Below are 27,142 nucleotides of genomic sequence, written 5' to 3'. Positions count from 1 at the left end.
TCCAGTGCCTTAGTGCACTTTTCATCAAGGTCAGCGTATTGGCGATGCCTTAGCACTGTAGAAGAGGGGGTTACACAGCAGCTCGGTTCTTCTGCAGCCCTGCAGGGGGTAATCAGTTAGCCAAAACAGTAATACAGGAACATACCAGAACATTTCATTTGGCAGAAGAAAAATGAAATCCCTAAGTGTGTGACAACAAAGATAAGATAAATAGCAAGAACCTGCTTATTATAAATGAAACCAATGTATGTCAGTCACGGGTCTCCAGTACGGGAGTCAGTTTATTAACAAATGTCATTGTTTTGTATCCAATGAGAAAAAGACCCAAAAAATAGCAAAAAAGAGATGAACTCAATAAGTTAATATGAATTCTGCTATAACATAAAGCTCTTGTCCCATCTCTTAATGAAAGTATAATGCGACTATCATATAGTGTCACTCTCTGCTGACGGCTTATATGTGAAGCCTATGAGGCACAAGAACTTTCTAATCATAGGTCGCTTATACTGAGTTCGTATATTCTCCTGGCTGGAACTATAGATGCATCAGAGAGGTGCACGTAACGTGCACTTATCTCTGGAACAGCACGTTACGTTTTCGAATATATATATACGAATATATTATGTGTGTGTGTATATATATGTGTATATATATATATGTGTGTGTATATATGTATATATATATATATATATATATATATATATATATATATATATATATATATATATATATATATATACACAAACTCAGTACAAGTGACCTATGATTAGAAAGTCCTTGCGCCTCATAGGCTTCACATAAGCCGTCAGCACAGAGTGACACTATATGATGGTCGCATTATACTTTCATTAAGAGATGGGACAATTGTTTTGCATCCAGCAGGTTGCCAGTGGAGGGACCCAAACCCTTGATCAATTAATGCGAACATATTTGAGGGAGTTTTATGAATATTATAAATGGAAGAAAAGGAAGGAACTGTAAAGACTTATTTTTTGTTTTAATATAATAAAGAGGTGTATAAATTGATAATGTATTTGCTTTATATGATGAAAGCTTCCAGAGAGGTAGGCATGTTAGTCTCTGGCAATACAAATGATAGAGGCTGATAGCACCTTTTACAGAATAATTACTTATGCACTTCATGCATCTGACAGAGGGGATTCTTGCCCTCCAAAGCTCATGCCTCACTCGGTTTGTTCGTGAGATGCCATCAGCTTCTTTGCCAATTTCGTTTTTAGATGACTGTAAAGAGATCCATTTTCAAAGGGTTTAGGTCAGGGCTTCCCAAACATTTAGTCAATACGATCACATGTTAGCACTTGAGAAGTCACATGACCTCTGAGGACAATCAAACCAAATTAGCGGGCATGGATACACCTCCAACAATCACTCCACGCTCCCCCTCCCCCCCACTAACTGGATCCTCTCTCTCAACCTCTACCCTCTCCAGCTGACCCCCCCCCCCTTATTTATTTCTGCGCAGTCACTGTATATTCAGTCGTGGTGGTTCACAACAAAATTTAAAAAGATTAATGAAAAAATAGATATTCTAATTGACAACATATCATGAAATACTGATCATGTCAGTTCATATTATCTTAGACCCTTCTGTTCTTCAGCCTATCAGTACAGAGAGAAATATATCCCCCCAGCTCCTTTCACCTTTTATTTATTTAAAATTCTTTTCTTCTGCTGCCTCCATACAAAGTTCACTGCTGGTGCTCTAATCCTGAACACCATCTTACAGTGATCACTGGATCTCAAATGATCATCCACTGCGATATCAGAAATACTGCCTCGATTGATAAGTACTAGATCCAGTATTTCCCTGTCTTGTGGGGGTTCCGTCAGCAGTTCTCTCTGCAGAGAATCCATGATCTCCAGGATTTTAAAAGACATCACAAGCATTTATTTTAAACCCGAGAAACAGTTCTCAGTGTATATGGGTAAAATTTGGTTCCTGTTTGTACCCCAGATCAGTTTAGACAAGTGGGTTTTGAATTCCTGCCAGCAGATGGAGGCAGAGAACTAAAAGCTTTGAGGTACTGCTACATAACCCACAGTGCCACCTGCAGTCCCTCAGTATTTCTCTGTCTCCAGCAGATGGTAGAGGTGCAGACCTGCAGTTAAGAAGAAAAAAAGAAAGAAGGGACAGAAGAAGAGAAGTTAGAAGATGCTCCCTGAGGTGTTAGGTTCCTTCATGGGTTAGGGATTGGTAATCCCTGATCAGCTTTAGCCTGCAACAGATCCAGGGGTCTGACAGTCAGGGGTCCTGGTTCCCTCATCCCCTGAAGGCTCTTTCCCAGAGCTGTTGTCAGCAGCAGAGAAGTCTTAGTTTTTGGGTTTGGTTTTTTTTTTGCTTGAAATTCTTCCTTTGCTGTATCTGCTGTTTCTTTAAAAAAAAAAAAAAAAAAAAAGTTATATTTTTCTTTCAGCAGCAAAAGCTTGGGCTGTTTCTGGTGTGATCATTGGGGCAGGCCTGTGCTGGGGGAAGGGAGCAGTGTAGCTCCTCTGTTCGCAGCTCCGGCTGCGTTGGACAGTGTTCCTAACTTCTCCTGTGTGCTGCGATCATGTGGCTTCTGTTCCTCTGCAGTAGGCTTGACCGCATGGAGACAAGATGGCGTCAACAGCAGTTTCCCAGTGCAGGAAACCTTATTGGGCCAGCAGCCTGACTCAGGGACAGTTGAATACAGCGGCGCTATGCTGCGATTCGTCTCTGGAAGGGAGGAGCCCCCCTGGGGGAACGAGGCTGTTAGGAGAACCACAGGTTCCCAAGGCCCTGTCAGGATCAATACTGGGAGCCTAAACAGCCTGTCAGGCAGGAGAAGGGCTACAGCTCAGAAGGTGACTGACTCCCAGGGACTCCCTTCCCTGTTGTCTCCGGCAATCCCGTCAAAAAGGGGGGGGGGGGGGGGGGGGGAGAGATGCAAGCTCTGGGCCGGACAGGGGAGAAGGTAATATGGAGTTTTTCTCTGAATTTGTCTTGCTTATACATAAGGCCTTTATAACATTAAAAGCACTGGCTATAAAAAGGCATTTCTGTCAGCCATCTCGTCCTGCTGCAAAGAGGCCAAGGAATTCCTTGGCCAAGGGGTCGGGACATCCTTTGCCAGCTGGGCCCATACCATCCTGAGGGGCCTGGCAGCTCAGTTGATTCGGATCTGGAGATGGTCATGGGGGTTGGTCTGAGGGTGGATCAGGATGATCTAGCAGATCTCATGGCAGATGTTGATCAGGACAGGGATAAGGATATGGCTGATCTGGAAGAGGTCCCAGTAACGGAGGGAGATGACCTGCGGGTGGTTCATCTGTTCCGTAAGGAGGAGATGAGACCCCTTATTTCACATGTTTGGAAGGAACTGGGTTATAAGGTGGTACAGGAGGAGTTGGACATTGAAGGGGTGGATCCGGTGTTGGTTGGACTCTAGGGTCCACCGAAAGCCTTTCCTTTCCCTAAAAGAATTAAGAAGCTGGTAAACCAGGAATGTGATTTCCCAGAGGCGAGCCCCAAAGTGATAAGAGCCAAAGTAAAATAGTATACCCTCATGGAGGATATCCTGCAGCTGCTGTATTGCTGAAGATGCATGCATCAGTCTCGGCAGTCACTAACAAGTCAACCATTCTGGTTGCGGGTTTGTCAACGTTAAAGGACGCGCAGGACTGTAAGCTAGAGATTCATCAGGAGAGGATGTTTGAAGCTTTGCCTCTGATCCTCTGAGCAGCAATCTGTGGAAGTCTGATGCAGTGGGCCTTTTTATGCTGGGTCCAGAAGTCTCAGGAGAAGGCTTCAGCAGATGGTGTTAATAGCCAGGCAACTCAGGTGGAGGCCAGGATTGCATATGAGGCTGATGCGCTTTATGACCTGAGCTGGACTTCGGCCAGGAATATGGTCACGGCGGTCTTGGTGCGATATCTGCTGTGGCTGTGAAATTGGTAGCTGATTTGTGGTCTCAGCTCTGTAATCTTCCCTTTAAAGGAAGGAAAACTGTTGTTCGGGGAGGACCTGAAACAATTGAAGATTTTGGCGGAGTCTAAAGGGAATAAGCTGCTGGAGGATAAGATGACAGTCAGGAAGTCTTTTCCGCCTCGCTCTAGGTTTCGGGAGGTGTGGCGGTTTTCACCCCAATAAGAGTTCTGCACTGTCTTCAGGGCAGAACCAGGGATCTGGTAGGCAGCAGTCCTTTTGAGGCACCTATAGACTTCCCTGAGAGGGCTCCGACCAGGGGGCCAGCAGCTCCAAGGCTTCACAATGAAGCCAGACTGGTCCACTCTCTCGAGATGGCGGTGGAAGGCCGTCTATCACAGTTTTATGAAGAGTGGACCAGGATTACGTGATTACTTGGGACCAATGAGTCCTAGAGGTAATAACTGACAGCTAAGCTTTAGAATTATTTTGCCCCATCACAGAAGCTTTCATGGTGTTTCGCAGTGTCCAAGGCAAGCAAGTGGCAATTCGGAACATGTTGTATAGCCTTCAGTTGCTGGCATGATTGTATCGGTGGCAGCCAAGTAGTGTGGTCGCAGGAGGCATTAAATTTACTGTTTCATGCCAAAAAAAAGGAAGGAGCCTTTCGTCTCATCCTCAATGGGCAAAAAGTGAAATGTGATATTGTGAGTTCCCTGTTTTTCCATATGGAAACATTGTGGACGGTGATAGCTGCAGTTAATTGTGGAGTTTTTTGGGCCTCACTGGAATTAACAGAAGCCTATCTGCACATTCGTATTCAGGAAGAATGTCAGTTTTTTTTAATATGGTTCTGGGGTAACTTTTCTGATTTCGGGCCCTCCTGTTTGATTTGGTGACATCACCTTGCATGTTCACAAAGGTGATGATGGTGGTGGCAGCGGCTCTCCGCAGGGAGGGGATCCTAGTTCATAATTATCTGGATGACTAGCTTATCCGAGTGAACTTGGAGGAGGTATGCCGGCAGTCTGTGCGCACAGTGATGGATATGTTATGGTACTTGAGCTGGGTGGAGAATTTGGCAGAGTCACCTGACCCCTACCCAGATTCTGGAATACTTGGGGCGAAGTTCGAAACTCAGCTCGGCAGAGTGTTTCTCTCCTGTGAGGATTCAAAGGTTACAGTTCCAGATGATGCAGACTTTGTGGATGCCAGTGCTCAGGGCTTGGGATTATCTTCGGTCTAGGTTCAATGGCATCTATGTTGAATTTGGTGCATGGGCTTTTGCCCACATGCGCCCTCTACAGGGGGATGTTGCTGTTGTACTGGAATCCGTTCTCGGAGGAGTTTCATCGGCCTTTACCGCTACAGGGTACTTCCAGGTCCAGTCTCTCGTGGTGGCTGTGTTAGCCCAGTTTGGAGAAAGGGTTGGGCCTGGAGGTTCTGGACTGGGTTATAGGAATCACGAATGCCAGCCTCAAGGGTTGAGGGAAGATCTGTTAAGAACAGATGGCACAAGGATGGCCTGGTCCTGGCCTATCAATAGCTTGGAAATGAGAGCAGTGTGCAGGGCATTGGTGGAAGTCTTTCCACAAGTCCAAGGTCAACTGGTCAGAGTGCTTTTGGACAATGCGACAACAGTGGTTTATATTGATTGGCAAGGGGAAGCGAAGAGTCACGCAGTTTCCCATGGAGCCCAGGGCCTTTTTGCCTGGGTGGAGCAACATTTGCAGGAGATAGCCACTTCACAAGTTGCGGGATGGGACAACATGCAAGCAGATTATCTCAGCAGGCAACAGTTGGGCCCGAGAAAATGGGAACTGTCGAAGGAGGCCTTTTGGCCTTATCCAGTCTCATTGGGGCAGACCCCATCTGGATCTAATGGCATCAAAAGCAGTGCCAAGGCAGCAAGTTTCTTCGGCCGCAGACGATAGGTCGCAGCCGAGGGCATAGACGCTCGGGTTCTTCCATGGTCGACTGTACATGTTCCCTCCATGACTATTAATAGGTCAAGTGTTTAGGCGCATCGAGAGGCATATGGTCCAGGTGGTGCTGGAGAGGCTGCGTCGTCCGTGTTCACGGATCTGGTTCAGCATGTAATTGACGGGTCCCTGAGATTGGTCCAGTTGCAGGGACTGTTAAGGCAAGGTCCTATTTTCTTGGATTGGGCAGATCACTTTTGTCTTGCGACTTGACTTTTGAAGCAGGCACTTGAACAAAAAGGATAACAGCCTGTGATTTTCAAGGGCTTAGTTTACAATTCCTTGTGGGTTCAGGTGGCAGCCTTGGTGAGTCTCAGAGCTATACTCCAGGGAAGTTTGTTTGCTTCACATCCGGATGTTGAGTTTTTTGAAGGGGTTTGAGTAACTGCGGCCACTGATGCATAGCTTGGGTCCGGCGTGGAGTTTAAAATTGGTCTTGCAGGTGATTTGTGGGCCTCCATTTTGAGCTGTTGAGGAAGGCCTCGTTAAAGGACCTCACACTGAAGGTGGTATTTATGGTGGTGATTTGTTTGTTTAAAAGGATCTTGGAGTTGCAGGCTTTGTCCTGTAGGGAACTATTTCTGAAGATTTCGGATGAGAGTGTGTTTGCACATGGCACCCTTGTTCCTATCTAAGGTGATATCTTCGTTTCACCTGAATCAGACTGTGGAGCTCCTGCCTTCCCTAATTGGTCTGCTGTGTCGCTGGCGGCAAAGGTCACAAACAGTTTTCAGCAGTCGGATCATTTTTTCGTATTGTTTGGAGGTGCCAGAAATGGATGCAAGGCCTCCAAGGGCACGGTAATGCATTGGCTGAAGGAAGCTATTGTTTCGGCCTGCCTTTGTAAGGGGAGAATTCCAGAGGGATTGCGTGTGCATTCCACTAGAGCGCAGGCAGCATTGTGGGCCAAGTGTCAGTCAGTGTCGCCACAGGAGATTTGTAGAGCAGTGAAGTGGTCGTCTCTTCCCAGTTTATCTTGCCTTTACCATTCAGATGTTCAGTCTCCAGGAATGCTGATCTTTGGTGAAAGTGTGTTGAGAGGGAGTCTTTCGCAGGCCCCACCCAGTGTAGGGGTGCTTTAGTACATCCCACTTGTCTGGACTGATCTGGGGTATGAACAGGAAAGGAAAATTGGTTCTTACCTGCTAATTTTCATTCCTGAAGTACCACGGATCAGTCCAGAGACCCAGCCCCTTAATGTTCTCAAGACCGTTATGGCAAGTCTGTGTTCTGACATGCTTACTGGGAAGAACTGTCAGAATGTATATATACAGAACCTAAAAAGGTTTGCCAGGTTGTGGTTAGCCCCTTGGGTTGATTTGTGGTTTTTCTGTTTGGGGGGCTCCAACCTTTGGGGTTGGTATTTGCCCTCATTTAGGGGGTTGTTGAAGAATTGTTACTCTATAGTTGGCTTGGGTACAGGTCAATACTGAGGGACTGCAGGTGGCACTCTTGGTTATATAGCAGTGCCTCAAAGCTTTTAGTTCTCTGTCTCCGTCTGCTGGTAGGGATACAAAACCCACTTGTCTGGACTGATCTGTTGTACTTCAGGAATGAAAATCAGCAGGTAAGAACCAATTTTCCTTTTCTACTGACAGCTGCAGGGTGTAGTGGGTACCATGGGATGTCATGTCCTCTAGTGCATGGGGATAGGCACCACAGGTTGTGAGGAATAGGGATAAAGTGACACAAATAGCCTTCAACCCCCAATAATTTTCCAACTATTGTGTAAGGGGATAGCACAGCCAGGAGCGTATCTTTCACAATTTTCTGCTTTTTCTGTCTTGTGTGTTTGGTTTATTTTTCGTCCTTTCTCTCTCCCAGGATCTGGTTTCTTGTCTCACCTGCCTGGAGAGCATTTTCAGCGCTTCCTATGTTGATGAAGGGTCCCCAGTCCCAGCTCAGCACAACCCCCAGCTGCAGGTCCTTCACTGCAGTGCCCTGCAATCCTGGTCCCTCCTGCTCACCATCTGCCCCAGCTCTCAGGTGGAGAAAATGCTATTAATGTAAGTGACAGACTGAGACCTGACACCTCATGACACTGATGGATGCTGTGGAATTTATCTGCATAAACAGCCTGTACATTTTACCTTTCTGTTTGTTACTGCCCAGCAAATTATTTTATATGGGGGGGAGGGGGAGCTTGTAGTAGGTATCAACTGCATAGTTGTAGCTGACATCTTGAATTTAAAGATTAGGTAAAAAGTAGTTAAATATTTTCATTTTGTCCATTCAAGGCCTTTAATTTGGGGAAAAGAGAGCCCTTAGAGGCTGTTGCTGGCATTTCCGCTTTTATGCAGCTAAGTGCTGCACTGCCCTCTGCCAGCCTGTGCATAATACACAGACTGCTGTGCAGAGAAGGAATTAATCTATTGCTCTGTGACCAACCACTTCTTTCAGCTTAGTAGCTAAACCAAAGCCTCACTGTGTGCCTGTAGAGGAGACTCCATTTGTTTTCTGTTGCACCACCACGAAGGAAGCTGCTTTTGTAAAAGAATGGGGTGAAAGGGAAGACATGAGAGGAAATGAGGCTGAACCATTGAAGACAGTTTCTGGGCTCTTGAAGTCCTCCTAAAGTCACATTACAGTCGATACAATTATTACTCAATTCGGCTGCGCGTCTTGTATCCCATTCTAAACATCGTGATCATATCTCTCCAGTTCTGTGCAGTCTTAATTGGTTACCAGTAACTGAATGTATTATATATAAAATAGTCATGGTTGTCTTTAAGCTTTTAGCTTCAGATTCCTCTTACTGGCTAAATGCCCTTTTACGCATTTATAAACCTGTAAGATGCTTAAGATCATCTCAATTGAATCTTTTAGAAATTCCATCTGTTCAACAAGCACACTTATATAGTACTCGGGAGACCTCCTTTTCCATTGTCGCACCTGCACAATGGAATTTTATTCCATTTGAACTTAGATCTTTGGATGATGTGAAAAAATTTACAGTTATTGAAAGAGTATTTACACCGACGTGCATACAATATATTTTAGAGTGGTGTTAGCAGAATAAATCCTCTCAAAGATGTCAGGATAATGATATATATTTTGAGTGACTGATTATTCATTCTATTTATATGATATTGAGCTTTATTGTTTCTGTGAAACATGAAAATTGTTATTGTACATGTCAATTTTATGTTTTTATTATGTATGTTGATGATGTAAATCGCCTAGGCCTCCTTGTGGTAGGCAATTAATAAATTTTAATAAATGAAAAAATGAATCTTTTTTTTTTTTGTTTTGTTTTGTTTTTCCTTTAGTCACTTGCCCCGGCTACCTAGTATGTTGTCCAGCGAGAACGTCAACCTGCGGATCGTGGTGGGAGAAAGCATAGCTCTTCTCTTTGAGCTTGCCCGGGAATTAGATGTAAGTTTTCTTCTTAACAGTTGTATGTATAGGGCTAAGGCGCAGAGTCCAGTCTGATTGCTTTATTATCTGTAGCTTCCAAATTTGGTGGCAAAGTTCTGCAGCCCCAGAAGAGCTGGGCTTGCCAGTGTTTACCACACATTGTTCTAGAGGGAGATAAAATTGCTTGGACTGAATCCCCCCACTTTCCATAGACAAATTTGGGATTTCCTAGCATGTAGCCAGATGGACTCAGGACCCAGTGGGTTATGTCTTCCTCTGCTAGCAGATGGGAGACAGAGTCAGATTTCACAGCTGACATCACCCTAGATATACCCCTGCAGTGACCTCAGTTCTTCAGTATCTCTGTCTCCTAGCAGATGCGGATGCTATCCCCACACTAGCACGGTGTTAGGTTTGCAGTGCTAATACAAAGAGAAAATTATTACCTTCAATTTAAAGGAAGAACAAGCCCCGCTCCTGCGGTGATACCTAAGGGTCTCTCCCCCAGTTGAGAATTCCTGAGGCGATTTCTGAAATCCCTCAGAAGTGTGCCTTGATCCGGTAGCCGGTTCCTGGCGTGGACTTAGCTGCTGAAGCATCTGAAAGGCAGCGGGTGCAGAAGCTGAGCGTAGTGGTGAAAGCCAAAGCCCTCTCCCCCTGCAGCCGGAGACCGTCTCTGTTGTGCTCAAGAAGGAGGGCTCCTTTCATCCCATCTTGGATCTCAAGGGGGTCAACTGTCACTTGAAGGTGACTCATTTTCGAATTGAAACCTTACACTCTGTAATAATAGCAGTGCAGTCAGGGGAATGTCTGACCTTCTTGGATCTGTCGGAGGCATACCTTCATATTTCCTTTGCAGTGTTGGGGCGCAATTATCAGTTTAGAGTGCTGCCTTTTGGTCTAGCCACCACTTTCAGAAGATCTTCCAAGATTATGGTGGTGGTAGTGGCAGCCTTGCGAAAAAAAAGGAATCCTGGTTCACCCGTATTTGGACAACTGGTTGATTCGAGCCAGATCTCAGCAAGAGAGCCGTCTGGTGACACACACAGTGATCTCCTTATTGCAGGAGCTCGGTTGGGTGGTGAACCTGACCAAGAGCAATCTTCAACTATCCAGTCATTGGCTTATCTGGGATCCAGTTCAACACGGGATAGGACAGAGTTTTCCTACCGGAAGTTTGGATCCAGAGATTGATATCTCAGGTGCATCAGCTGATGAACACCATACGCCCAATGGTGTGGTCCTACCTACACGGCTTGATGGCATCTACCCTAGAAGTGGTGCTGTGAGCAAGGGCGCATATGCGTCATCTTCAGCGCTGTCTGCTGTTTCGTTGGAACCCACAGTCTCAGGATTATGCGGTTCGGCTCCACTTGCCGATGGAAGTTTGCTCCCATCTCCAGTGGTGGTTGAAGGAGGATCATCTGAGACAGGGAGTTTTCTTGTCCTTTCCAGCCTGGTTGGTACTCATGACAAATGTGAGTTTCCACAGTTGGGGGGCTCACTGTCTGGAGTTAATGGCCCAAGGGCACTGGAATGTCGAAGAATCCTGCTGGAACATCAATCGCATGGAGGCCCAGGCGGTATGGCTGGCATGCTTGCAGTTCAGCCACAGTCTGCGGGATCAAGCGGTTCGCATGATGTCGGACAACGCAACGACGGTGGCCTATATCAGTCACCAGGGAGGAACCAAGAGCCAGCAAGTGTCGCGGGAAATAGATCAGCTGATAGAATGGGGGAAGGTGATCTGCAGATGATCTCTGCCTCTCACATTGCAGGAAAAGACAACATAAGAGCATACTTTCTCAGCAGGGAGAGTCTGGACCCAGGAGAGTGGGTATTGTCAGCCGAGGCATATCAGTTGATTGTGGATTGCTGGGACCTTCCGTTCCTAGATCTGCTGGTGACTTCTCGAAATGCAAAGGTTCCTCACTTCTACAGTCACAGGAGAAATCCATGGTCCCTGGGAATAGAGGCTCTGGTGCAGGTCTGGCCGGAAGACAGATTGCTTTATGCCTTTCCTCTGTGGCCCTTGCTTGGCAGGATAATTCGTAAGATCGAAGGCCACAGGAGGCTAGTACTCCTGGTGGTGCCGGACTGGCCCAGGCATCCATGGTATGTGGATTTGCGATGATTCCTAGTGGAGGCCTCCCTTCGTCTTCCGTCACACATGGATCTGCTTCAGCAGGGACCGGTTCTTCACAAGGATCCGACTCTATTCTGTCTTACGCTTTGGCATTTGAGAGGACTCACCTGTTAAAGCGTGGTTATTTCTCTGCGGTGACTGCCACTTTACTCCGCGCTTGCAAGTTCTCCACTTCCTTGGCTTATGGTACAGGTTTGGAGAGTTTTTGAGGCCTGGTGTGAGGAATGGGATGTTCTTCCTCGTTCAGTTAAGATCCCTCTCATTCTGGATTTTTTGTAGGATGGATTGAATGAAGATTTGGCCCTTAATTCCTTGTAAGTGCAGGTTGGGGCTCTTATCTGTTTCAGAGGCCTGGTGAATGGTGTTTCCTTGTCATCTCATCCTGATGTGGCCTGTTTTTTGAAGGGAGTGAAGCACCTTAGGCCTCCCTTGAGGTTACTGGTTCCATTGTGGAGTCTTAATTTGGTGCTGGACTTTTTGGCAGGCCATACATTCCAACCACTGCGTAGCCTTTCCTTATGGTTTTTGACTTTTAAGACTGTGTTCCTGGTGGCTATATGTTCTGCGCGTCAGATTTATGAGCTGCAGGCCTTGTCTTGCTGGGAGCCATTACTTCGTGTAACTCCAGTGTCGTTTCAGCTGCGTGCTGTTCCATCCTTCTTGCCCAAGGTAGTCTCGGACTTTCATTTGAAGCCATCCATCTCCTTGCCATCCCTGGATAAGGTCAGGTATGTGAAGGAGTTTTGCCTTTTGCGCTCCTTGGATGTTAAACATCTTGTGCGGTATCTGGAGGTCTCTGAGTCTTCTTGAAAGACATTTCGCCTGTTTGTTCTTTGTGGCGGGAGTAAGCAGGGCGTTCCGGCTTCCCAGGCTACCATAGCTCGTTGGATTAAGGAGGTGGTCACGGCCTCGTATGTGGATGCTGGAAAGTTGTTGCCTACTCAGGTTAGGGCTCATTCCTCTAGGGCTCAAGCAGCGTCATGGGTGGAGGTTAGTCTGTTGTCTCCCGTCGATATCTGCCGAGATGTGATGTGGTCCTCCTTACACTTTTTCCAGGCTTTATAATCTGGATGTTTAGGCCCGGGAGGATGCAGCCTTTGCACGTGCGGTGTTGACTGAATTCCGGGCAGCCTCCTATCCTGTTGGGGAGTAGCTTTGGTACATCTCACTGGTCCTGAGTCCATTTGTCTACATGCTAGGAAATGGAGAAATTACCTGATAATTTTGTTTCTTTAGTGTAGACAGACTCAGCTTCCTGCCCTCGGCTGCTGCATGAGTCTGTCAATAATCTTCCTATGAGGGGCTAGGTCCCAAGGTATTACTGGTAAATGTTTATCCAGATACCCTAGCTTAGGGTATCTAGAATCTTATGTGAGTTCAGTGTTTATGGTTGAGTACAGTTCTGGTTATCTGTTTTTAATCAAGTTTTTTGCTAGTCTGTCCATAGTTGCTTTTGAAGAGAATACTGGCAGGCTGGGGTCACTGCAGGGTTATATATACTGCACCGACGATGCACACTGCACCGACGATTTCAATGTGTTATCCACTATGACACCTAGATCTCTTTCTTGGGTTGTAGCACCTAATATGGAACCCAACATTGTGTAATTATAGCATGGGTTATTTTTCCCTATATGCATCACCTTGCACTTATCCATATTAAATTTCATCTGCCATTTGGATGCCAATTTTCCAGTCTCACAAGGTCTTCCTGCAATTTATCACAATCTGCTTGTGATTTAACTACTCTGAACAATTTTGTGTCATCTGTTAGAAAAGGAATGGTGAATAAAACGGAAAATGTCATAATGCCTCTGTATCGCTCCATGGTGAGACCGCACCTTGAATACTGTGTACAATTCTGGTCGCCGCATCTCAAAAAAGATATAATTGCGGGGCGCTGTTGCGCGGCAGATGGAGGCAGTCGCATGATAGCGGAGCTCCGACCCCCTCAGCTAGTAAACCCTGCTAAATTATTTACTACCTCACATAAACTGCAGTTTTTTCCCGTTGGGAGTTGATTACCTTGAGGGCGTTGAGAAATTATGGCTGCGAAACGCCGACCCCCAGATTTAAAGCAGTTTGCTTATGATAAAGCCACTCCGGACCTGGGCCTCACCAGCCATGAGGAGCCAGAGCTCGATTTCACGCCGGAGGGTCCTGCTGAAGACGAGGGGGACGGCGGGGCAGCTGCCAGCTCGAGGTCAGACCCGGAGCTACTTACTAAAGCGGATGCGCGCAACTGGTTTATCGCCTTACGCTCAGATATGAAGCAATTTCGTAATGAAATGCGGGCTTCTGTGGCGGAACTTAAAGATGACATCGCGTCTCTGGGTGCGCGCGTGGATGAGATTGATGTGCGGGTGGAAGGACATGGAGAGGCCCTCAACCATTTAGCCACCCAGCACTCCACCACTGTGTCTGAGCTAGCTTCTCTTACGGAAAAATTGGAGGACCTCGAGAATCGTAGTCGTCGCTGCAATTTGCGGATTCGGGGGGTCCCCGACACAGCGGACTATGCGGATGCTACTTTAGTAGCTCAACAAATCTGCTCGCATATTCTCAATACCGCGCGCACTGGACCGGAGGATGCAGCCATCTCGTCGGAGACGATTCGCCTGGAGCGTGCGCATAGAGCGCTGGGCCCTCGCAGCGACCAACGCCCCAGGGACATCGTTCTCTGTTTTCATAGCTTCCGGCAGAAGTCACAAGTTTATGAAGTGGCGAGGCAAAGCAAGGAGGTGCGTTGGAACAATTTCGATCTTGCCATTTTTCAAGACCTTGCACCTCTTACCCTGAAAAAGCGTTATGAGCTACGCGATGTCACCTCCACTTTGCGTTCTCGTGACATTCGCTGTAGATGGACCTATCCTTTTGGTCTTCAATTTCAGTATCAGGGGGTGACGCATCGAGTGAAGACGATCGCCGAAGCCGCCGAGGCCTTTAAGAGGGTGCAACTGCCTGCAAATTTTCAGGCTCCTAAGATGGCGGCGGTCCCGGCAAAGATCGACGGCGCGTCCAGATGGCAGCGAGCAGCTAAAGGAGGCAAGCGTTTGCGGCGCCAACCGGCACTGCCCTCCCAACCTGAGATGGATCAAGGATGAATGTTTGCTGACTGTTTTCGACTGGACCTAACACTTGCTAACTGCTCTGGTTTGTTGAATCTTTTAGGTTCCTATTCTACGCTGCGCTCCTGTTAGAGGCGCAGTTCCTTGCTCACCGCAGATATTTTTTTTTTTTTCTTTTCTCGGTCTGCCTATTTCTTATCATGCTGACTTTCGTTGTTTGTATTACTGACTATTTTTGCTGGGTTTGCTTATATCTTCATTTTTACATGCGCTCTCAGGGGGGGGGTTGTGTCTGCGCTGTTGTGGACTGCACGGGTTCTGTTGTGCAAGTCCCCTAGGTTGGGGAATTTCCGCAGGGAAATGGCGGAATATGTTTGGACTTTTGGGTTAAGCAACATTAGTTATTTTTATGCTCTGCTTGGGTTTTTGCTGACTTATAGGGGGGGGATGTTAGTGCTGGCAGTATGGAAGACACCAGGCTATATTGAGCTCACATTCACACATGGCTGATGGCCTCACGCATAGTATCCCTTAATGTTAAGGGGTTAAATACTCCGCGCAAGCGGCAACTTCTTAAGAGAGAGCTGCAAGCCCATCGTGCGGCGATTGCCTTTATTCAAGAGACGCATGTACGCAAACATCACACCCGTCTTCTTGTGTTCCCCTCATACTCCTTTGCCCATTGGGCAGCGAGCACTAAAACATCCCGCTATACGGGTGTAGGGATCCTTATCTCCAACAACTTTGTTCATGATTTACTCTTTAGTTTGCTGGACCCCTTGGGACGCTATGTTCTCCTTAAAATAAAGGTGGGCACTCGTGTTTTTACCCTCCTGAATGTTTATTTTCCCAACACTCAGCAACTACCCTTCCTAGACGAGCTTGATGGCTTGCTTACTTCTCATGGTGAGGGTGAGATCATTGTTGGGGGGGACTTTAATGCCACGAAAGAGCCCAGCTTGGATAGCTCATCTCTAGCTATCCCGGTTGTTGGCATGCGCAAGGCCTGGCTTCAATTCTTAGACAGGTGGTGCTTGGTGGATATATGGCGAAAACGATACCCGCACTCTCGATCCTACACTTTTTACTCAGCCCCACACCACACTTACTCCCGTATTGACTACCTATTTGTGTCTACCCATGTTCAAAATGCAGTCTCGCGCACCGATATAGATCCAATGACGTGGTCCGACCACGCTCCTATATGGATCGAGCTAAAACTCGGAGATTTGGACAAGGGGTATCGTCCGTGGAGGCTTAATGACAGTTTATTGAAAGATAAGGCATTCACGGCCCGTATTCAAGACCAATTACGGGAGTATTTTCACCACAATCGGGGTGATGAGGTACAACCCTCCATTGTTTGGGAATGCTCGAAAGTGTTCATCAGAGGTTTGTTTATTGCTAGAGCTGCATTTTGCAACAAGGAGCGGGACAAGGAAAGGTCCTTATTGACTGCTAACATAGCCTCGCTAACTAAGCAGCATGTGCTCACTGGCTCTTCTACTATCTATCAAAAGCTGCTGAGGGCTAAGGACAGCCTGCGTTCTCTTGATGATACCGCTATTAGCTATAATATGTCGCTGTTGAAACAACAATTCTTCGAGGGGGGTAATAAGGCAGGGCGCTATTTGGCCCATAAATTAAGAGTGTCACGGTCCCAAACCATGGTTTCTAAAGTTCATACATCCCAGGGTGTGCTGGTCACGTCCTCGGAGGACATACGTCAGGCTTTTACAGATTTTTATGCCCAGCTTTATACTGGAGCCTCCCATATACAGGACAACGACATTCAAGATTACCTGGTGTCGTTGACCTTGCCTACCCTAACGCCAGATCAGCAGATGTTTCTGGACGCCCCTATTACATCCGTTGAGGTGATGGCGGCTATTAAGGCTCTCAAACCAGGGAAAGTGCCCGGATTGGATGGTTTTACAGGTGCATATTATCGCAACTTTGCCTCTATTGTAGTGGGCCCTCTCACTGATTTCTTTAATTCTTTGCGAGAGGCTGGCCAGATCGATTTGCATGCAAACACGGCAGGGATATCTGTTATAGCCAAGCCGGGACGTGACCCGGCTAGATGTGGGTCTTATAGGCCCATATCGCTCATAAATATTGATTTAAAGATCTTGGCCCGCGTTCTGGCCGCTCGCCTTAATGGTATATTGGCCTTAGTGGTTCATTCTGATCAGGTGGGCTTTGTTCCAGGGCGACTTGCGGCTGACAATGTTCGGCGCATAGTCGATATCATTGACTTTGTACAGCATACCCACACACCTACGGTCTTGCTTTCCCTTGATGCCGAAAAGGCATTTGACCTTGTCCACTGGCCCTTTTTATTCCAGACTCTGGAGAAGATGTCGTTTGGCCCACAATTTATTAATTGGCTTGTGAAGCTGTACCACTTGCCGCAGGCTCGGGTTAAGACTAATGGGAGTTACGGGGTGTCTTTCCCTATTGAACGAGGGACGAGGCAGGGATGTCCTCTGTCCCCTTTATTGTTCGCCTTATTTCTTGAACCTTTTTCCAACCGCGTGAGAGCCGCAACGGAGATTGTGGGGGTCCGTAGAGGTGACCACCACTTTAAAATCTCTTTATTTGCAGATGATATCATGTTCACCTTGACGAATCCTGCTCTCTCTCTATCAGGGGTCATGAGCGAGTTGCACGCTTTTACTGCGGTGTCGGGTCTTAAAGTTAACTATGAGAAATCGGAACTCCTTAACATCAATCTGCCTCCAGCTGATGTGCAGACCTTGCAGCCTCTCTATCCGTTTAAGTGGGCGACCAAAGCATTGAAGTATCTAGGGGTCCACATTGGGGTTCACTCTAACCAGCTATATCGTTTGAACTATGAACCACTTATCCAATCTATAAGGGGTAATTTGGACACATGGGCCCGTGACACCCATTCCTGGCTTGGTCGTATTGCGATCATCAAAATGAATGTCCTCCCCCGTATGTTATATTTTTTCATTACCATTCCCATTTACATCAATAACTTTACCCTTCTTCAATGGCAGAAATTGATTTTTGGCTTTATTTGGCGCAAGAGGCCGCCCCGGGTCGCCCGGTCTGTCTTGTATCTCCCGAAAGTGCGGGGTGGGCTTGGGGTTCCTAATCTGTGCTGGTATTTCTGCGCCGCACAGCTTAGGGCACTAGTGGTTATGCATCAGACGTCCGCCCCTCCGCAGTGGGTTCTGCTGGAGCAAGCTTTATTTGGTTTACTACCACTATCTGCCCTGCCTTGGCAACCCCGTCACACTTGGGGTCTCATTTTATATTTTCCCTGCGCGTTACAAACCACACTGAAGATTTGGTCCCAATGGAAATCCTGCCTAGTTGGAAAGGGCACTATTACACTATTAACGCATCTATTCACTGACTCTATCCTTCCTCCTGCCTGTGGGACGGCTGCATCTCAGGTATGGTTTAAGGCTGGCATTTTTCGATTGGAGCATATTTTATCCCAAGGGGTGCTTATGACTATGGACGCTTTGGGCTCCCAGTATCACCTGCCAACGGTGGACTTTCTTCTTTATGCTAAGCTTTCTCATTTTCTGAGCCGAGCTACTAGAGTTGGCACTGCTCGACTTTGTGGCTCTTTGTTTGAGAATTATTGCATGCGCCCAACTTCTGTTAGGGGGGTGATTTCCAAAATTTATGCCCTGTTGACTAATAGGCAGCGAGGCCCCTTTCACCAACAGACCGCCTGGTCGACTGATCTTCCTCGCAGCCTAGAGGATGATGAATGGGACTCTATATTTGTACAGGCCTATAAATGCTCTATTTCTGCGGGGATGCAGGAGAATTGTCATAAAATGATTTATCGATGGCACTACACACCGGCCAGGTTACACCGTTTTAACTCCAATATTTCTGATAAATGCTGGAGGGGCTGTGGGATGGTGGGTACTTATTACCATGTGTGGTGGCAGTGTCCTCGGATTCACCAATATTGGACCTCGCTTGCTAATTGGCTCACTGCTGTCCTACACACCCCCATTCACCTAGACCCATGGCATGCTCTCTTGACTCTTCCTCTTTCAGAGGTGGATAAAAGCCAACAGCGCCTGGTCCAGCAAGCCTGTATTGCAGCCCGGTCTGAGATTGCTCGCTTTTGGAATAAGCAGAATCCGCCTAGCTTAGCTCAGGCTCAGGGGCGCCTACATGCTTACTATCAATTAAGTCGCTTAACCGCTGTTCATCGTGACCGATTGAGCGCCTTTCACAGAGTATGGGCCCCATATATCCAATGGTTGGACTCTCTATGATACCTGTTATGTTTCGTACTGACTCTGCTGTTGTGCCCTGAGATGACTTTATTAACTAGCTCTCTGTATCAGCCTGTTGCTGTGTTCTTCTTCTTCTTATGTTAGGCATTTGATGGTGTACCAGCACATATCCTCCTATCCTTCTGTTCTATGAGTGTATGTTGTCTCTGAGCTCCTCCATGGTGTGGGTGGGGTTCCTTTGGTTTGTTTAAACATGTCTGTTACCCATGCATTTTGTTGCTTAGGGGGGTGGGGGGTGTTTGGGGGGTTTCTTTACCATATGTAAAACACTGACCAGCTGTTCAGATTCGGATATTGTAATTTTCTTTAATACGTTCATCTGTATTCCCAATGCTGATTGTCTGTGTCAATAAAAATCTTTAAACACAAAAAAAAAAAAGATATAATTGCGATGGAAAAGGTACAGAGAAGGGCTACCAAAATAAGGGGAATGGAACAGCTCCCCTATGAGGAAAGACTAAAGAGGTTAGGACTTTTCAGCTTGGAGAAGAGAAGACTGAGGTGGGATATGATAGAGGTGTTTAAAATCATGAGAGGTCTAGAACGGGTAGATGTGAATCGGTTATTTACTCTTTCGGATAGTAGAAAGACTAGGGGGCACTCCATGAAGTTAGCATGGGGCACATTTAAAACTAATCGGAGAAAGTTCTTTTTTACTCAACGCACAATTAAACTCTGGAATTTGTTGCCAGAGAATGTGGTTAGTGCAGTTAGTATAGCTGTGTTTAAAAAAGGATTGGATAAGTTCTTGGAGGAGAAGTCCATTACCTGCTATTAAGTTCACTTAGAGAATATCCACTGCCATTAGCAATGGTTACATGGAATAGACTTAGTTTTTGGGTACTTGCCAGGTTCTTATGGCCTGGATTGGCCACAGTTGGAAACAGGATGCTGGGCTTGATGGACCCTTGGTCTGACCCAGTATGGCATTTTCTTATGTTCTTATGTTCTTAAATCTTATGGAGAAAGACATCTCTTCTCCAAGCTGAAGAGCCCTAACCTTTTTATCCTAAGTTACAAACTTAGGGCCTTATATACTAAGCATTTTTCCCATAGACGTGGAATGGGAAAAAAGCCTTAGTAAATCAGGCCCTTAGATTGTAAGCCTTCTAGGGCAGAGAAACACCTACTGTACATGAAATGTCACTTACCTTGAACTCTGGTTTGGAAAAGCGTGTAATTTAAATCCAAATTCAAGGGTGTGCTACTGGTAGGGTTTTACAATTTATACTATCAGTTAGGCCTCAGCTTCACCTACTGCCTGTTCTTTAAATGGGATTAAGGAAGGCCTTTGAAGCCTTCGCACAGCTCATAGAGCAGTCAGCCACACACAATACCCAGTGGAGGTATATTGTCTAACTTTTGTTTTAGCCCTAGCTGGTGAAACTTAACTATTTTAATCCTAGCTTTATCTTAAAAGCTTAGAGAAACTTAGTTTACAGTGTAACCCTAGCATTATTTGCAGTTAGCAACAGTAACTAACCATAGACATTACTAGCAATCTAGAAAATGATAAAAATATTTTCAGCTATGGTTGTAAAAACTTTAATAAAATATAAAAACAAAAAAAAGTTTAGCTCTCCTCATGGTAATCCAGCTCCTTATCAATCCTTAACGAATCTGACTCTTTTAAGCGAATGCTGAAAATGCATCTCTTTAAAGAGGCTTATAAATTAGCAGAACTGGTGAAATTAGACAAATTGTTATGAAGAACACAAAGCTGGTTACATCTTTAGGCTTCTTTTATTTCATAGCAACTGTGGATATTATGCTTTTTGTATCCTTATAAACCATGGCACAGTGTTGGAGCCAATACAAAACCCTTCTCATTTTTGTTTTGTATTCAGTTGTATTTATCTATTTTTTTATTTTGTCAATGATTTTATGATTGCTATTAATTTATAATTGGCCTTGAACACGATCTGGGCTTGTTAAGGAGCAGACTCTTAAGTTTCTAATAAATTCAGCTTCATCTTACAGCAGCATTTCTCTCCATCAGGCACACTCTTTGCCCAGCAGGAGTGTATGGGATGATCAGTCTGCCTCTGCCGTTCCTGGCAGCTCTGATCTGTCATGTTTTCCTTTCCCAGGAGGACTTCTTTTACGAAGAGACAGATCTCTTGTGTGCAAAGCTCAAGGCCTTGGCGACTGATAGCAACAAGTACAGGGCCAAAACTGATCGGCGCAAGCAGCGCTCCATCTTCCGTGACGTGCTACATTTCATCGAGGTACACACTTCTCTTGCAGTTTTTCCCCACTGGGACACAGAAATCCATTTTGGTCTATGCAAGGACAGATGCATTTTAGTAACTAACCTTTTCCCAGAGACAGACCTTCAAAAACGAGGGGTCAACTGGCTTACGAAAGAGCCCTAACTAAGATTCAGGTAGCATGCTCTGATGTGATCCAGGTTTAGGAGGGTGTACGAGGAGTGTTCAGAAAAAAAACATTATAATGAATGCTGATAAAGAGCAAAATGGTCTATCAAGTGTACCCAGCAGTTTTTTAGGGTACCAGTATCTTCCGCTCCATGCAGATTACCCCATGCCTACTGTTAAGGGTGCCAGTCGTGTTAACTGCCGTTTCCCTGTACGTACCCACATCAGTCCAGACTCCTCGGTTTTGCCTTCCTGCCAGCAGATGGAGACAGAAAGTTTCACTGGCACTCTATATAACCTAGTGTGCCACCTGCAGTTCCTCAGTATTTCTCTGTCTTCAGCAGATGAAGGGGAGCTTATGTTCATCCCAGGAGTCTGGACTGATCTGAGTATGGTCCAAGAAAACAAAGAGGTAGACGATCTATGATAGCCGTCAGGAAAACAAAAACAAAATAGATGCCTCAGTCTTATTTCAGTATTTATTAGAACAGAGATGTGCTCAATGAATGCCCGACTCGGGCCGAGTTTCGCAGCTCGTTGGCCGCTGCCTCAGGGGCTTGAACACTTCAATGTTAAACTGAGTGCGGTATACTACCCGAAACATTGATCATACATTTGCTGTACGTCTGATGAGACTTACTTTGTGGAGTTCCAACCTAGAATTTGAAGTGTTCAAGCCCCTGAGGCAGCGGCCAACGAGCTACGAAACTCGGCCTGAGTCGGGCATTCATTGAGCACATCTCTGTTCTAATAAATACTGAAATAAGACTGAGGCATCTATTTTGTTTTTGTTATCCTGATCTGAGTATGTACAGAGAAAGGAAAATTGGTTGTTTCCTGCTAATTTTCGTTCCTGTAGTATCACAGATCAGTCCAGAGTCCTGCCTATTTACTGGGGGGAGAGTTCGCACTGTTGCTTTGTATATAATGTTGGAGTTTTCAGTGCTGATCTCTTATGTTAAATTTGAAAACAAGTTTTCCATTGTCTTTTTGGGAAACTTTACCTTCTTCTGGCACGTTGGAGCGGTCCGAGTTTTCTTAGAAATTTATGGTTGCTGTCATCTTGTGTTGGGTACTGGTCAATACAGAGGTACTACAGGTGGCACACTGGGTTATGTACAGTGTTGGTGAAACTTTCTCTGTCCCCATCTGCTGGCAGGAGGTAAAACCCAGGAGTCTGGACTGATCTGTAGTACTACAGGAACAAAAGTTAAGGTAAGAACCAATTTTCCTCTCTGTGCAAGTTATGTCCAAGCCTTCTGCCAAGTGAGTAATAAAAGAATCTGACCAGCAGACAATGTTTCTTTTTTGAGGTATCAGTTACTTAGTTTTCCTGTTGATCTACTGACTCTGACACAACAACCTACTGATGGTAATTTGTAAGGGTTGATTGTGCAGTGCAGGGAGCTTGCATTGCACCATGGCGGTGCTGAAGGGCTGCTCCATGGTAGGGTAGATACACTGATGAGCTTTTCTTTATGCCTCACAGAGCAGTGAGTGCCATGAAGAAACGATAAAGTTTGGCCTGGAGTGTATGTATGTGGACAGCTGGGTCAGAAGAAGATCTTACAATGCCTTCAAAGAAATTCTGGGCTCAGGAGTCCGCCACCACCTGCAGGTATGACTGGAAAGAGGTGAATGTATTTACATCTCCCAAGAACGCCATTAATGGATGTAGAAAAGCTGCGTGGTGATTAAGGTTAAAAGTACCGACTGAAAGCTGGTAAAGGTAGAGTATAGTAGATCTCCACTTTTTAAGCCTGAGACTGAATCCCTTCTCTCTGCCCAGCAGAGGGCGATATTCCCATGAAGGGTCTGAGACTGAATTCCTCCTCTGTCTCCCTGGTTGAGCAAGGTATACTTTTCTTAGGGCTGAATTACAGCTGGAGATATGGTGGTGCAGTCTTGCTGACTTCTTCCAGAAGTTAACATAGGAATGCACACTAAAGCATTCCCTTACACTGGAATGGGAGTAAGAGCCCCCCTGACAGCTGTTAGGCTCTGTTAGTATATATGTGTATTGTGGGAGGCAGGGAATAACTCTGCTGTTGCTGTGATTTAATTAACAAAGGTTTCACTTTTCAATCAGAACAACGAGCTGCTGCGTGAGATCTTTGACCTGGGCCCTCCACTGGTGCTGGACGCAGATACTATCAAAGCCAGTAAGATCTCTCGGGTAGAGAAGGTATGTGTAGCAGCAGGACCCGAGCCCCACATCCACTTTCTTGGGCAGCTTTTTCATTTCCTCGTGCCAGGGGGATGGCTCTATAGTTATTCTTCTTACAGATGAATGCGGATAGAATGTCTATCTGAGATGCCTGCTATTATATACGGAGCTAGTGTAATGGCCTTTCAAAACAATGAGAAGGGGTTTATATGCGAAATTGCTCCCCTGACCTCCCCCCTACCGCCAGTAACACATCTTTGTTATCCATGGTTAGAAAGTACCTTCACTTATTGCAGCAGGTACAGTACATGCACTGTCGCACTGTGCATGTACTTTCTCACACAGAGATCAGATGGTGTTCCAAAGCATGATTTACACAAAGACACACACACACACACACATACTCATCCACAGGAAACACAAACACTCACACATACTCATTCACAGGAAACACACACACACACACATACTCACTCACAGGAAACACAAAACACACACACATACTCATTCACAGGAAACACAAAACACTCACACATACTCATTCACAGGAATCACAAAACACTCACACATACTCATTCACAGGAAACACAAAACACTCACACATACTCATTCACAGGAAACACAAAACACTCACACATACTCATTCACAGGAAACACAAAACACTCACACATACTCATTCACAGGAAACACACACACAAAAAAAATGCAGCCTTTTCATCCTATGAGAAAAACATTTTGATTGGGTTTTGTTTTCAGTAAAAGTTAAGGCCCAAGTTTTGGTAGTTTAGCAAAAGTTCACTCTAAGAAACAAAATCAATCATTAAATGTTCCGAAAAGGCATTGCAAATATACTTTTCCTAGCGTGTAGCCAGATGGACTCAGGACCAATGGGTTATGTGCTCCCCTGCTAGCAGATGGAGTCTGAGTCAGGTTTCGAAGCTGATGTCACCTTAGATATACCCCTGCAGTGACCTCATCCACTCAGTATCTCTCCATCTCCTAGCAGATGTGAATGTGCTTACCCCCCCCCCACACACACACACACACACACACACCAGCATTAGTGTTTAGTGGGATTGCAGTATTCGTTTGAAGAAGAAAATTTACCTTTAAATTGGAGAAAGATCGAGCATCGCTCTCCTGCACTACCTAATGGTCCCTTCTCCAGTTGAGAATTCTCAAGGTGATTTCCGATAGTCCTCAGAGGTGTGTCTTGGTTTGGTAGCCAGTTCCCAGCGTGGACTTTGCTGCTAAAGCAGCTGAAAGGCAGCGGGTGCAGGAAGCCAAGCACGGTGGTGACCACCTAAGCCCTCTCCTCCCACAGCTGGAGACCGTCTCTGTACTCAGCTGTAAGCGCTGAGCCCAGGTAAGTAAAAGTGAGACTCCTCTGATTCAGAGACGTGGAAGGGCTCCAGTAAGTCTTTCCTCAGGTCTCTTACTCGGCGTGCCGTATTGTCGACATTCCCTATGCTGTTGAGGTAAGGGAAAGGGGTTTCTGAGCAGGTTGAGCGGCCCTCCGATGGGTTACGTCCCACTTCAGGCTCGGTGGGCACTCTCCGTGGTAGGCTGCGGCGGCGCCATCTTGTACATAGTTTGGTGCGGCACCATTTTACCCCCAAAGACTGTCAGTGCAGGCCAGCCCTACTGTGCCTAACGCGCACATAAGTGCACGCATACTTATATGCATACCTGCGCGCATAAGTATATGCAAACATTCGCACACAACCAGACATTTATACTTACGCACATCGGGGAGGGTTTATGCGAGCTCGAGTCTAAGCACTAGCCGTCTGAACGCACAAGCTACAGTGAACAAGCAGCGATATGGTCCTCCTTATACACCACCTCCAGGTTCTATCGCCTGGACGTAGCCTTTGTGAGGGCAGTGCTAACCGGACTGCGGGCAGCCTTCCACCCCGTTCGGGAGTAGCTTTTGTACATCCCATCTGGCTACATGCTAGGAAATGGAGAAATTACTTACCTACGGGCCGATACAGTAAAGCTCGCTCAGGCAGAGCGCACTGTTAGCCCCCGTTTGGCCGCGTGTTTTCATCATGCTATTTTTACCCCTTATACAGAAAAGGGTAAAAGCACGGCCAACCCCCCTGAAACTAATAGTGCCCGCAACATGCAAATGCATGTTGATGAGCCTAGTAAAATGTTGTCAAGCCACACATTTTACTTTCAGAATTAACGGCTGCCGCTTCTGTCAAAAAGGCGCTAGGGACGCGCTAGTGTCCCTAGCGCCTCCTTTTTACCGTGGGCCCTAATTTGCATATTGTTGCTTCCTGAATCACGCAACCAGGAGAGTGGCCTGGGCGCGCGTCGGGAGTGCTGGCGCTCGCCGGCTCTCCCGTGTGTTTTTCTGTATCTGCCCGCTAATAATTTCATTTTCCTTAGTGTAGAAAGATGGACTCAGCATCCCGCCCACGGCACCAAGAAATCGCCCAGGGGGTGAATCTCAATTCCAAGAGGTTACGGGTAAGCCGTTGCCGTATCCCTAGATCAGGGTATCTATATTATTGCTGGGATTCAGCACTTATGTTTGGTTGAGTACAGTTACGGTTATCCAGTTTTAATCAAGTTTTTCAATAGTGTCCACAATGGCTTTTGAAAAGAATACTGAATAGCTGAGGTTACTGCAGGGGTATATCTAAGGTGACATCAGCTTTGAAACCTGACTCCCTCTCCATCTGCTAGTGGGGGAGCACATAACCCATTGGTCCTGAGTCCATCTGTCTACACCAAGGAAAACAAAATTATCAGGTAAGTAATTTCTCCATTGCTCTCCATAGGACGTCTGTGCATGCAGTGCGTCAGCTCTGTGCAGGTGCTGTGCACATAACTTTAGGCACATACCCACACACACAACCTGGTAAGCGCAGGAGATGAGAAAAACTGGGCATACGGGCTGTGCGTACACCCCGCCTAGGCGCTCGAAATCTGTGCGCATAAAATTTTATTGCAAGCTGATAGAACACACAGTACCACCGCCAATGGCGCCAGCAGCCAAGAAACATAAGTGCCTTTCTGTCAGCGCTGCTTGTCATATTAGGGCTTCACAGTCTGACCTGGATTTCAACTTATGTCAGCACTATGAGGAAGCCCAAGGAGAGTTGGCCTCCCCAGACTTTGCTAAGCCTGACTCCTCCCATTCAGAGGATGGATTAGCCACTGCCTTAACTGGAGTACCCCAGATCTGAGCATTCCCTTGACTGGGTTATCCATGGGAGAGGCCCTACCCCAGTACCTGCTGGGCTAGGCATGGACCCAGCTGCCTTCTCTTGGGTGGAATTTTTCTAGGGGCTACAAGCCTTCACAGGCGCAGTCTACTACCTCGCTTGCCTCTGTCCGAATGGAACCTCAGCTGGTAAGCCCTCCCTCTCCCAGTTGTATCAGCAGATAGGGACAAAGAGGACTATCTGGAACACTTGGAAGAAGGAGAAATCCCCCCGAGGTTGGAACCGTATCGAATCATATTGTGGTTCTTTCATAGAGACGAATTGCCAGCCTTGGTTTCCCAGACACTGAAGATGCTGGGAATCCCTGGGACTGATTCTATAATGAAACCAAAGAAGAATCCCATTTTGATCTCCCTGTGGGAAGCCTCTTGCTACCTTTTAATACTGGAAACCATCCAGGAGTCGATTGACCTGGAATGGGATGCTCTAGAAGCAAACTTTAAAGGGAGGCGAGCGTTAGAAGCTCTATACTCACTGGATCCGGAAGTGAGAGGGCTTTGTGTTTCCCTAAAGTGGATGTGCTGGTCTGTGCCGTCTCTAAGCGAGAAACTATCTAAGTGGAGGGAGGAATGGCCTTAAAGGATGCACATGAAAGATGG

At 46.3% G+C, this 27,142-nt stretch overlaps 1 protein-coding gene across 3 annotated transcripts in view; it reads left to right on the top strand.

The window, feature by feature from the left end:
- IFRD2 (interferon related developmental regulator 2) overlaps window positions 1-27,142 on the top strand; it is a 98,260-nt gene that overhangs the window by 60,583 nt on the left and 10,535 nt on the right. For 2 of the 3 annotated variants that reach the window (XM_029599586.1, XM_029599587.1), the window contains 5 exons: window positions 7,711-7,892; window positions 9,156-9,261; window positions 20,846-20,983; window positions 22,623-22,751; window positions 23,223-23,318. In XM_029599586.1, coding sequence (XP_029455446.1) covers window positions 7,711-7,892; window positions 9,156-9,261; window positions 20,846-20,983; window positions 22,623-22,751; window positions 23,223-23,318 — 651 coding nt within the window. The remainder of the gene's footprint in view (window positions 1-7,710; window positions 7,893-9,155; window positions 9,262-20,845; window positions 20,984-22,622; window positions 22,752-23,222; window positions 23,319-27,142) is intronic. The other variant, XM_029599588.1, reaches the window with a different exon arrangement.

The sequence above is a fragment of the Rhinatrema bivittatum genome, chromosome 4, assembly GCF_901001135.1.
Source record: "Rhinatrema bivittatum chromosome 4, aRhiBiv1.1, whole genome shotgun sequence".
In the NCBI taxonomy this organism is placed as follows: domain Eukaryota; kingdom Metazoa; phylum Chordata; class Amphibia; order Gymnophiona; family Rhinatrematidae; genus Rhinatrema; species Rhinatrema bivittatum.
Note: the sequence above shows the minus strand (reverse complement) of the source record. Positions and strands in the feature narration are given on the sequence as shown.